Below are 12500 nucleotides of genomic sequence, written 5' to 3' on the forward strand. Positions count from 1 at the left end.
ACCTGCAAACACTGAACTAAACAAACAACACCTGCAGGAACTGAACTAAACAAACACCTGCAACTGAACTAAACAAACACCTGCAACACTGAACTAAACAAACACCTGCAGCACTGAACTAAACAAACAACACCTGCAGGAACTGAACTAAACAAACACCTGCACACTGAACTAAACAAACACCTGCAACACTGAACTAACAAAACACCTGCAGGACACTGAACTAAACAAACACCTGCAAGCACTGAACTAAACAAACACCTGCAACACTGAACTAAACAAACACTGCAGGAACTGAACTAAACAAACACCTGCAGGAACTGAACTAAACAAACACCTGCAGCACTGAACTAAACAAACACCTGCAACACTGAACTAAACAAACACCTGCAGGCACTGAACTAAACAAACACCTGCAACACTGAACTAAACAAACACCTGCAACACTGAACTAAACAAACACCTGCCTGCACACTGAACTAACAAACACCTGCAACACTGAACTAAACAAACACCTGCAGGAACTGAACTAAAACAAACACCTGCAACACTGAATAAACAAACACCTGCAAACACTGAACTAAACAACACTGCACACTGAACTAAACAAACACCTGCACAACTGAAACTAAACAAACACCTGCAGGAACTGAACTAAACAAACACCTGCCTGCACTGAACTAAACAAACACCTGCAAAACACTGAACTAAACAAAACACCTGCAGCACTGAACTAAACAAACACCTGCAACACTGAAACTAAACAAACACCTGCAGAACTGAACTAAACAAACACCTGCAACACTGAACTGAACTAAACAAACACTGCAACACTGAACTGAAAACAAACACCTGCAACACTGAACTAAACAAACACCTGCAAACAAACACCTGAACTAAACAAACACCTGCAGGAACTGAACTAAACAAACACCTGCAACACTGAACTAAACAAACACCTGCAGAACTGAACTAAACACAACACCTGCACACTGAACTAAACAAACACCTGCAGCACTGAACTAAACAAAACACCTGCAGGAACTGAACTAAACAACACTGAACTGAAAACAAACACCTGCAACACTGAACTAAACAAACACCTGCAACACTGAACTAAACAACACAACTGCAACACTGAACTAAACAAACACCTGCAGCACTGAACTAAACAAACACCTGCAACACTGAACTAAACAAACACTGCAACACTGAACTAAACAACACCTGCAACACTGAACTAAACAAACACCTGCAGGAACTGAACTAAACAACACCTGCAACACTGAACTAAACAAACACCTGCAACACTGAACTAAACAAACACCTGCATGCAACACTGAACTAAACAACACCTGCAACACTGAACTAAACAAACACCTGCAACACTGAACTAAACAAACACCTGCAAACACTGAACTAAACAAAACACCTGCAGGAACTGAACTAAACAAACACCTGACTAAACAAACACTGAACTAAACAAACACCTGCAACACTGAACTAAACAAACACCTGCAGCAACACTGAACTAAACAACACTGCAACTGACTAAACAAACAACACCTGCAGGAACTGAACTAAACAAACACCTGCAACACTGAACTAAACAAACACCTGCAACACTGAACTAAACAACACCTGCAACACTGAACTGAACTAAACAAACACCTGCAACACTGAACTAAACAAACACCTGCAGGAACTGAACTAAACAAACACCTGCAGCACTGAACTAAACAAACACCTGCAACACTGAACTAAACAAACACCTGCAGGAACTGAACTAAACAAACACCTGCAACACTGAACTAAACAAACACCTGCAACACTGAACTAAACAAACACTGCAACACTGACTAAACAAACACCTGCACACTGAACTAAACAAACACCTGCAGGAACTGAACTAAACACAACACCTGCAGCACTGAACTAAACAAACACCTGCAACACTGAACTACACTGAACTAAACAAACACCTGCAGGAACTGAACTAAAACAAACACCTGCAGGAACTGAACTAAACAAACACCTGCAACTGAACTAAACAAACACCTGCAACACTGAACTAAACAAACACCTGCAACACTGAACTAAACAAACACCTGCAGGAACTGAACTAAACAAACACCTGCAACACTGAACTAAACAAACACCTGCAACACTGAACTAAACAAACACCTGCAACACTGAACTAAACAAACACCTGCAGGAACTGAACTAAACAAACACCTGCAGGAACTGAACTAAACAAACACCTGCAGGAACTGAACTAAACAAACACCTGCAACACTGAACTAAACAAACACCTGCAGGAACTGAACTAAACAAACACCTGCAGCACTGAACTAAACAAACACCTGCAGGAACTGAACTAAACAAACACCTGCAGCACTGAACTAAACAAACACCTGCAACACTGAACTAAACAAACACCTGCAGGAACTGAACTAAACAAACACCTGCAGCACTGAACTAAACAAACACCTGCAGCACTGAACTAAACAAACACCTGCAACACTGAACTAAACAAACACCTGCAGGACACTGAACTAAACAAACACCTGCAGCACTGAACTAAACAAACACCTGCAACACTGAACTAAACAAACACCTGCAGGAACTGAACTAAACAAACACCTGCAGGAACTGAACTAAACAACAGGAACTGAACTAAACAAACACCTGCAGGAACTGAACTAAACAAACACCTGCAACACTGAACTAAACAAACACCTGCAGGAACTGAACTAAACAACAAACCTGCACACTGAACTAAAACAAACACCTGCAGGAACTGAACTAAACAAACACCTGCCACACTGAACTAACAAACACCTGCAGGAACTGAACTAAACAAACACCTGCAAGAACTGAACTAAAACAAACACCTGCAGCACTGAACTAAACAAACACCTGCAGCACTGAACTAAAAACAAACACCTGCAACACTGAACTAAACAAACACCTGCAACACTGAACTAAACAAACACCTGCAACCTGCACTGAACTAAACAAACACCTGCACTGAAACTAAACAAACACCTGCAACACTGAACTAAACAAAACACCTGCAGGAACTGAAACTAAACAAAACACCTGCAACACTGAACTAAACAAACACCTGCAACACTGAACTAAACAAACACCTGCAGGAACTGAACTAAACAAACACCTGCAGGAACTGAACTAAACAAACACCTGCAAACTGAACTAAAACAAACACCTGAACTGAACTAAACAAACACCTGCAGGAACTGAACTAAACAAACACCTGCACACTGAACTAAACAAACACCTGCCTGCAGGAACTGAACTAAACAAACACCTGCAACACTGAACTAAACAAACACCTGCAGGACACTGAACTGAACTAAACAAACACCTGCAACACTGAACTAAACAAACACACTGCAACACTGAACTAAACAAACACCTGCACACTGAACTAAACAAACACCTGCAGCACTGAACTAAAACAAAACACCTGCAACACTGAACTAAACAAACACTGCACTGAACTAAAAAACACCTGCAGGCACTGAACTAAACAAAAAACTGCAACACTGAACTAAACAAACACCTGCACTGAACTAAACACCTGCACACTGAACTAAACAAACACCTGCACTGAACTGACACTGAACTGACTAAACAAAACACCTGCAGGAACTGAACTAAACAAACACCTGCAACACTGAACTAAACAAACACCTGCAACACTGAACTAAACAAACACCTGCAGCACTGAACTAAACAAAACTGCAAACACTGCAACACTGAACTAAACAAACACCTGCAACACTGAACTAAACAAACACCTGCAGGAACTGAACTAAACAAACACCTGCACACTGAACTAAACAAACACCTGCAGGAACTGAACTAAACAAACACCTGCAGGAACTGAACTAAACAAACACCTGCAGCACTGAACTAAACAAACACCTGCACACTGAACTAAACAAACACCTGCAGGAACTGAACTAAACAAACACCTGCAGCACTGAACTAAACAAACACCACTGCAACACTGAACTAAACAAACACCTGCAGGAACTGAACTAAACAAACACCTGCAGGAACTGAACTAAACAAACACCTGCAGCACTGAACTAAACAAACACCTGCAACACTGAACTAAACAAACACCTGCAACACTGAACTAACAAACACCTGCACACTGAACTAAAACAAACACCTGCAGGAACTGAACTAAACAAACACCTGCAGGAACTGAACTAAACAAACACCTGCAGCACTGAACTAAACAAAAACACCTGCAGCACTACTGAACTAAACAAACACCTGCAGGAACTGAACTTAAACAAACACCTGCAGCACTGAACTAAACAAACACCTGCAAGAACTGAACTAAACAAACACTGAACTAAACAAACACCTGCAGCACTGAACTAAACAAACACCTGCACACTGAACTAAACAAACACCTGCAGGAACTGAACTAAACAAACACCTGCAGGAACTGAACTAAAACAAACACCTGCAACACTGAACTAAACAAACACCTGCAGGAAACTGAACTAAACAAAACACCTGCAGCACTGAACTAAACAAACACCTGCAGCACTGAACTAAAAAACACCTGCAACACTGAAACTAAACAAACACCTGCAGGAACTGAACTAAACAAACACCTGCACACTGAACTAAACAAAACACTGCAGCACTGAACTAAACAAACACCTGCAGGACTGAACTAAACAAACACCTGCAGCACTGAACTAAACAAACACCTGCAGGAACTGAACTAAACAAACACCTGCAGCACTGAACTAAACAAACACCTGCAGCACTGAACTAAACAAACACCTGCAACACTGAACTAAACAAACACCTGCAGGAACTGAACTAAACAAACACCTGCAACACTGAACTAAACAAACACCTGCACACTGAACTAAACAAACACACTGCACACTGAACTAAACAAACACCTGCAGGAACTGAACTAAACAAACACCTGCAGGAACTGAAACTAAACAAACACCTGCAACACTGAACTAAACAAACACCTGCAGGAACTGAACTAAACAAAACACCTGCAGCACTGAACTAAACAAACACCTGCAGGCAACACTGAACTAAACAAACACCTGCAACACTGAACTAAACAAACACCTGCAAACTGAAACTAAACAAACACCTGCAACACTGAACTAAACAAACACCTGCAGGAAACTGAACTAAACAAACACTGCAACACTGAACTAAACAAACACCTGCAGGAACTGAACTAAACAAACACCTGAACAAACAACACTGAACTAAACAAACACCTGCAGCACTGAACTAAACAAAACACCTGCAGCACTGAACTAAACAAACACCTGCAGGAACTGAACTAAACAAACACCTGCACACTGAACTAAAACAAACACCTGCAACACTGAACTAAACAAACACCTGCAACACTGAACTAAACAAACAAACCTGCACTGAACTAAACAAACACCTGCAGGACTGAACTAAACAAACACCTGCAGGAACTGAACTAAACAAACCTGCACACTGAACAAACACTGAACTGAACTAAACACAACTGCACACTGAACTAACAACAAACACCTGCAGGAACTGAACTAAACAAACACCTGCAGGCAACTGAACTAAAACAAACACCTGCAGACACTGAACTAAACAAACACTGCACACTGCACTGAACTGAACAAAAACACCTGCAACACTGAACTAAACAAACACCTGCAGAACTGAACTAAACTAAACAAACACCTGCACTGAACTAAACAAACACCTGCAACACTGAACTAAACAAACACCTGCAGGAACTGAACTAAACAAACACCTGCAACACTGAACTAAACAAACACCTGCAGGCACTGAACTAAACAAACACCTGCAGCACTGAACTAAACAAACACCTGCAGGACTGAACTAAACAAACACCTGCAGGAACTGAACTAAACAAACACCTGCAGGAACTGAACTAAACAAACACCTGCAGGACCTTCGGTGGCTGGAACAAAGTTTGAGATTGACAGTTGTCTGAGCCAATCATATTTCACTGAGTTATGGGCGGGATCAGATCACAACATCTTCCAGGTCTTCGCGAATACTCTGTAATAGTGTTATGTAAGCGAGACCAAAGAGAACCACACTGAACACCTCGATTTGGACGCCTCAAGGTCGTCTGTAAGAAGGAGAAAGAGAAAGACCCGTGAACCAGAGTCCACGGCCGGTCCGGTCGGAGAAGCTCACAGTCTCGGACACGTTGCATCTCACGTGCTCAGAAAAGAAAAAGAAAGAGAAGACGTCAAACTTAAAGAAACGCTCATGGTGGACTTTTTCAAAATAAAAGCCCATGAGCAACAGAGGTTTACAATAAAAATAAATAATAAAAACTGCATTAACGGCGTTAAAATGATTGTCGGCGATAAAGACAGATCCAAATCCATCCAATCCAGAGTCTGGAAAATCACAGGAGATGGTCTAAACAAAGAGTTTTATTCTCATCATGGTGGGATCAGTATCGGTATCGAGTATCGGTATCGTGAGTGACGTGTGTTTGTCGTTTTCAGATTTTCCTGTCGGACTTTGGCAGGGAGCGCCTGCGGCAGGAGCAGCGACAGGCGCCGCTGGAGCTCAGGGCCCTGCCGGACGATTCAGACGACGACACCGAGGAGGAAAAGTACAAATACACACAAATATATAAACAAGTACACACAAATATATGTACAAATATACACAAATATATAAACAAATATATACAAATATACACAAATATACACAAATATATGTACAAATATACACACATATATAAACAAATATACACACAAATATATGTACAAATATACACAAATATATACACAAATATATGTACAAATATACAAAATATATACAAATATACACACAAATATATAAACAAAATACACACAAATATATGTACAAATATACACAAATATATAAACAAATATATGTACAAATATACACAAATATATACACAAATATATGTACAAAATATATAATACACAAATATATGTACAAATATATACACAAAATATAAACAAATATATGTACAAATATACACACAAATATATATAACAAATATACACACAAATATATAAACAATACACACAAATATATACAAATATAGTACACAATATATATACACAATATATATACAAATATATACACAAATATACACAAATATATGTACAAATATACACACAAATATATACACAAATATACACACAAATATATGTACAAATACACACTCTGGTCTAACCCGGGTCTGGTCTGTGGTCTTGACTGGGTCTGGTCTGTGGTCTTGACCTGGGTCTGGTCTGTGGTCTTGACCGGGTCTGGTCTGTGGTCTTGACCGGGTCTGTGGTCTGTGGTTCCAGACTTTACCGTGAGCGGATGCGTCAGTACCAGTTCCGTCGTCTGAAGTATTACTACGCCGTGGTGGAGTGCGACCGCCCCGAGACCGCCGCCCACATCTACGCCGAGTGCGACGGATACGAGTACGAGAGCAGCGGCGCCGTCCTCGACCTCAGGTGAGTCCAGACGAGTCCAGGTGAGTCCAGGTGAGTCCAGACGAGTCCAGACGAGTCCAGACGAGTCCAGGTGAGTCCAGAGTCCAGGTGAGTCCAGGTGAGTCCAGGTGAGTCCAGGTGAGTCCAGACGAGTCAGGTGAGTCCAGAGTCCAGGTGAGTCCAGGTGAGTCCAGGTGAGTCCAGAGTCCAGGTGAGTCCAGACGAGTACGAGAGCAGCGTCCTGGACCTCAGGTGAGTCCAGACGCGGCACCCAACAGGAAGTGAGTCAGGGTCAGAAACAGTGCGGGAATATTCAGACTCCTCCTCTCATCCCTCTCTTCTTCTTCTTCTTCTTCTCCTCCTCCTCTTCCTCTTCCTCTTCTCTTCTTCTTCTCTTCCTCTTCCTCCTCTCAGGTTTGTTCCTGATGATGTGTCGTTCGAGGAGGAGCCCACAGACGTTTCCACCGACGTGAACCTGACGTCCTACAAACCCAAAACCTTCAACTCCAGCTCCAACAACACCTCCAAGGTGAGACCAGGACCGAGACCGAGACCAGGACCAGACCGAGACCGACGAGACCAGAGGACCGGGAGACCGGGGACCAGACCGAGACCGGAACGAGACCGGGACCAGACCAGGACGAGACCAGGAGCAGAGCAGACCAGACCAGGACTAGGCCTGGTTCAGAACCGGTTTAGTCCTGGTTCAGTCCTGGTTTAGTCCCGGTTCAGTCCCGGTTTAGACCCGGTTTGAGACCCGGTTCAGTCCTGGTTTAGTCCTGGTTCAGTCCTGGTTCAGTTCTGGTTTAGTCCCGGTTCAGTCCCGGTTTAGACCCGGTTTAGACCTGGTTTAGACCCGGTTCAGTCCTGGTTTAGTCCTGGTTTAGTCCTGGTTTAGTCCTGGTTCAGTCCTGGTTCAGTCCTGGTTCAGTTCTGGTTTAGTCCCGGTTCAGTCCCGGTTTAGACCCGGTTTAGACCCTGGTTTAGTCCTGGTTTAGACCTGGTTTAGTCCTGGTTCAGTCCTGGTTCAGTCCCGGTTCAGACCCGGTTTAGACCCGGTTTAGACCCGGTTTAGACCCTGTTTAGTCCTGGTTTAGACCTGGTTTAGTCCTGGTTCAGTCCTGGTTCAGTCCCGGTTCAGACCCGGTTTAGACCTGGTTCAGACCCAGTTTAGACCCGGTTCAGTCCTGGTTTAGACCTGGTTCAGTCCTGGTTCAGTCCTGGTTCAGTCCTGGTTCAGTCCTGGTTTAGACCTGGTTTCAGTCCTGGTTTAGTTAGACCTGGTTCTTTAGACCTGGTTCAGTCCTGGTTTAACCCTGGTTTAGACCCGGTTCAGTCCTGGTTTAGACCCGGTTCAGTCCTGGTTCAGTCCCGGTTCAGTTTCCTGGTTCAGTTCTGTTTGTCCCTCAGGTCCAGGTCACGTGGGATGAGACGGATCACGATCGCGTCTCGGCTCTGAACAGGAAGTTCAACAAAGACGAGCTCCTCAGTCTGGACTTTAAGGCCTATCTGGCCTCCTCCAGCGAAGAAGAAGAAGAAGAAGAGGAAGAGGAGGAGGAGGAGGGCCACGGCAGGAAGAGGAGGGGCCACGGCAGGAAGAGGAGGAGAGACAAGATGGCGGCGGCGAAGGCTCAGCTCCAGGTCAGAACCAGTGAAGCTCCTCAAGTTCTGTTTTTTACACATCAAAGGAGAAAAGGATAAAAATCTAAAATCATCGTGTGTGGAAAAGTCTAATTAAAGAGTTTAGAATTAGATCCAAATAATCTTGTTTTCACTTGTGTGCGGTGTGGTCGTAGTGTCTGTTCTTTACTGCCCTCTTCTGGTCACTGAACAAACTGCAGCAGCCGCGGTTCTGAACGTCCCTGTAAATCGTGCTGTTTTACCTCGTGTGGAGAACACTGTGTTCTGCATGTTCCACCTGTGCCATGTTCCATGTTCCACCTGTGCCATGTTCCACCTGTGCCATGTTCCACCTGTGCCATGTTCCACCTGTGCCATGTTCCACCTGTGCCATGTTCCACCTGTTCCACCTGTGCCATGTTCCACCTGTGCCATGTTCCACCTGTGCCATGTTCCACCTGTGCCATGTTCTACCTGTGCCATGTTCCACACGTTTGTCTGTAACAATAACAGATTTTACTGGACTATTAATTGACCCATAATTTTATTTATTTAAAGAAATAAAACATATTTCCTTCTTTTCATTCATAAATAAAACAACTCAACACAAGGTCATCTTTACATTAACTCTGTGATCCAGAACCATGAGCTCATTTAGCAGAAGAAGTTCTGGAGGTTCTTTATTTGAACAGATCCATGTTCCAGCAGTGAGGAGCTCTGAGGTTTAAAGGTTGTATAGAGGATTTTCCAAGGAAGGAGAAATCCAGCGACTGTTTGTCCTTTTTCAAATGTTGCTCCTACGTAGAAACACCTCCTCCCTCCTCCTCCTTACGCCACAAACAGGTTTGTTTACAGCCTGCTGCACATGACTAGTAAACAACTAACTACAGTGTTGGTTAGGCAAGACGGAGAAGAACAGAACGGGCAGCGGGGACAGGAGCAGGAAAGGGGTGCAGAGAAGAGTGCGCGGAGATTCAGTGCGAATGAACTAACTACAACACGCAGCAGCAAGCGACTCTTTATTTGCCTTGAAAATTACATTTTCAGACACAGGATATCACTTTCGTGTCCTGAAAAACGTTTGTGTCGCTCTTGGAAATAAAGTACGTTTTCATAATAAGCAGAAGTTTCCTGTCCAGGAGTAATTTGTGGACCAGTGGTTCAGTCTTTAGACTCTTCGTCTGCTTCAGTCGCGCCATCGCTGGAATGAATCTTCAAGAATCACCTTAGTTTGGCTTCGCTGCTTTTCCCCTTGTCTTCTTCTTTCACCTCAAAAACAGACTTTCTTTTGGGGTGAACTGCTCCTGGATTCTTGTTGCCATCGCAACAAACTTTGTGTGAACTGCGAGGAAGATAAAGGTCAAAAAAAGCCGCTAAGAACTGTTGTGTTGGTGGAGTAAACAGCGTCTGTGTCGTACGTAAACCACGTACCGGCGGCGCAGGCAAGTCAGTTACACTAGAAACGTAGGGAGTTTGATTGACAGCCTGTCAGCTCACAGATAACGAGGCAGTGTCGTTATCTATTGGCAAATGTTTAGCCCCACCACGTCCAGAGTTGATGAATTTTTATTCTCTTTTTTTTGGTCATCATAATTACAAGGCGACTGCATCTATAATCTATCACTGACAATTTGAAACAAAAAAAACATCCTCCATACAAACTTTAATCCCACAATCCACTGCAGATCAAACCCAACGCTTCAAACTCTGTTGTACAAGTGACACTGCAGCAGATTATTCATTAAAATCTTCTACATAAATAAACTTTACATGACTAAACTTTACAATATATATAAAGCAACGACTCTAGATCCACATCAGACCCTTTGACATTATAATGTTCGCTTGTTTACATTTTATAGAAACGAAACTTAAAAAGCACACGGCTCATTTGCATAAACAGTTCACTCCAGGTGTCGCTCATGTGGTTCAGTTTCTTTCGGACTAAAGGACGCGACTCGGTGGAACATGAGGATGTGCTGCTGCTGATGGTTTTGTCTGTAAATGGTGGAAAAGGTTCGTGGGGCTTGAAGCTTTTCACTTGCACCAACTTTCGTCGTTCACGGCGACAGTGACGAGTGAAGGAGACACGAGCGACAAACTCAGGGAGGCGAAGGACGAGAGAGAAACAAACAAACAAAGCGGCAAAATCAAAATTGAATATAAACATTATATCGATTTATACGATATGTCAGAATTCATATCGAGTTTTAAAAAATATCTCCATATATTTAAATGTATCGATATATCGCCCACACCGACTCTCAGGTTTGGGTTTTTATCGTGTGTCGGGGTTTGAGTCGTTTCTTCTCGTCGTTTGTGTTTCTCTGTTGAGACGCGTCACTCAGTGTTGATTCGACATCGTGACGTGTTTTGTCTCTCGGTGATGAACTGTTTGGGTTCAGACGGCGACGTTTTCAGACTGAGAGCATCAACTGTGTCGATAAAAACACACGATGATCAAGAGTCGATACGTTAAACGAGACGAGTCAGAGCGACAGAGACGAGCAAAACAAACAAACTACAAACAGAATTTATCACGACCGGAAAAGTGATCGAGCTCGTCAAAAGTGATCGTACGATTCATCGATTTATTGATTAACTTTTTTTTTTTTTTTTTTTTTTTTTTCTTCCTCAGAGAAAAAGTGGAAGAGTCGCAGCGAGGAGCAGATCCACAAGTACAGAGAACTTCTGCAGGGCATCCGGGCTAAAGAAGAACAACAACGAGACCAACACGGAGACATGGAGGTCACATGGGTCCCAGGTACTGGTCTAGACCTGGTTTAGTCCTGGTTTAGTCCTGGTTTAGACCTGGTTTAGTCCTGGTTTAGTCCTGGTTTAGTCCTGGTTTAGTCCTAGACCTGGTTTAGTCCTGGTTTAGACCTGGTTTAGTCCTGGTTTCCTGGTTTAGTCCTGGTTTAGTCCTGGTTTAGTCCTGGTTTAGTCCTGGTTTAGACCTGTTTAGTCCTGGGTTTAGTCCTGGTTTAGTCCTGGTTTAGTCCTGGTTTAGACCTGGTTTAGTCCTGGTTTAGTCCTGGTTTAGTCCTGGTTTAAGACCTGGTTAGTTTAGAGTCCTGGTTTAGTTTAGTCCTGGTTTAGTCCTGGTTTAGTCCTGGTTCCTAGTCCTGGTTTAGTCCTGGTTTAGTCCTGGTTTAGTCCTGGTTTTAGTTTAGTCCTGGTTTAGACCTGGTTTAGACCTGGTTTAGACCTGGTTTAGTCCTGGTTTAGACCTGGTTTAGTCCTGGTTTAGTCCTGGTTTAGTCCTGGTTTAGTCCTGGTTTAGACCTGGTTTAGAGTCCTGGTTAGTCCTGGTTTAGTCCTGGTTTAGTCCTGGTTTAGTCCTGGTTTAGTCCTGGTTTA

At 43.2% G+C, this 12500-nt stretch overlaps 1 protein-coding gene across 1 annotated transcript in view; it reads left to right on the forward strand.

The window, feature by feature from the left end:
• The first annotated feature begins 6499 nt into the window (after nt 1–6499).
• esf1 (ESF1, nucleolar pre-rRNA processing protein, homolog (S. cerevisiae)) overlaps nt 6500–12500 on the forward strand; it is an 11627-nt gene continuing 5626 nt past the window's right edge. Inside the window, 7 exon segments of the mRNA XM_055155401.1 lie at nt 6500–6517; nt 6564–6673; nt 7389–7541; nt 7935–8049; nt 8931–9149; nt 9152–9161; nt 11779–11904. Of these exon segments, the coding sequence (XP_055011376.1) occupies nt 6500–6517; nt 6564–6673; nt 7389–7541; nt 7935–8049; nt 8931–9149; nt 9152–9161; nt 11779–11904 (751 nt within the window).

This window comes from Boleophthalmus pectinirostris, unplaced genomic scaffold, assembly GCF_026225935.1.
Source record: "Boleophthalmus pectinirostris isolate CB_2022bp ecotype Guang Dong unplaced genomic scaffold, ASM2622593v1 HiC_scaffold_10, whole genome shotgun sequence".
In the NCBI taxonomy this organism is placed as follows: Eukaryota; Metazoa; Chordata; class Actinopteri; order Gobiiformes; family Gobiidae; genus Boleophthalmus; species Boleophthalmus pectinirostris.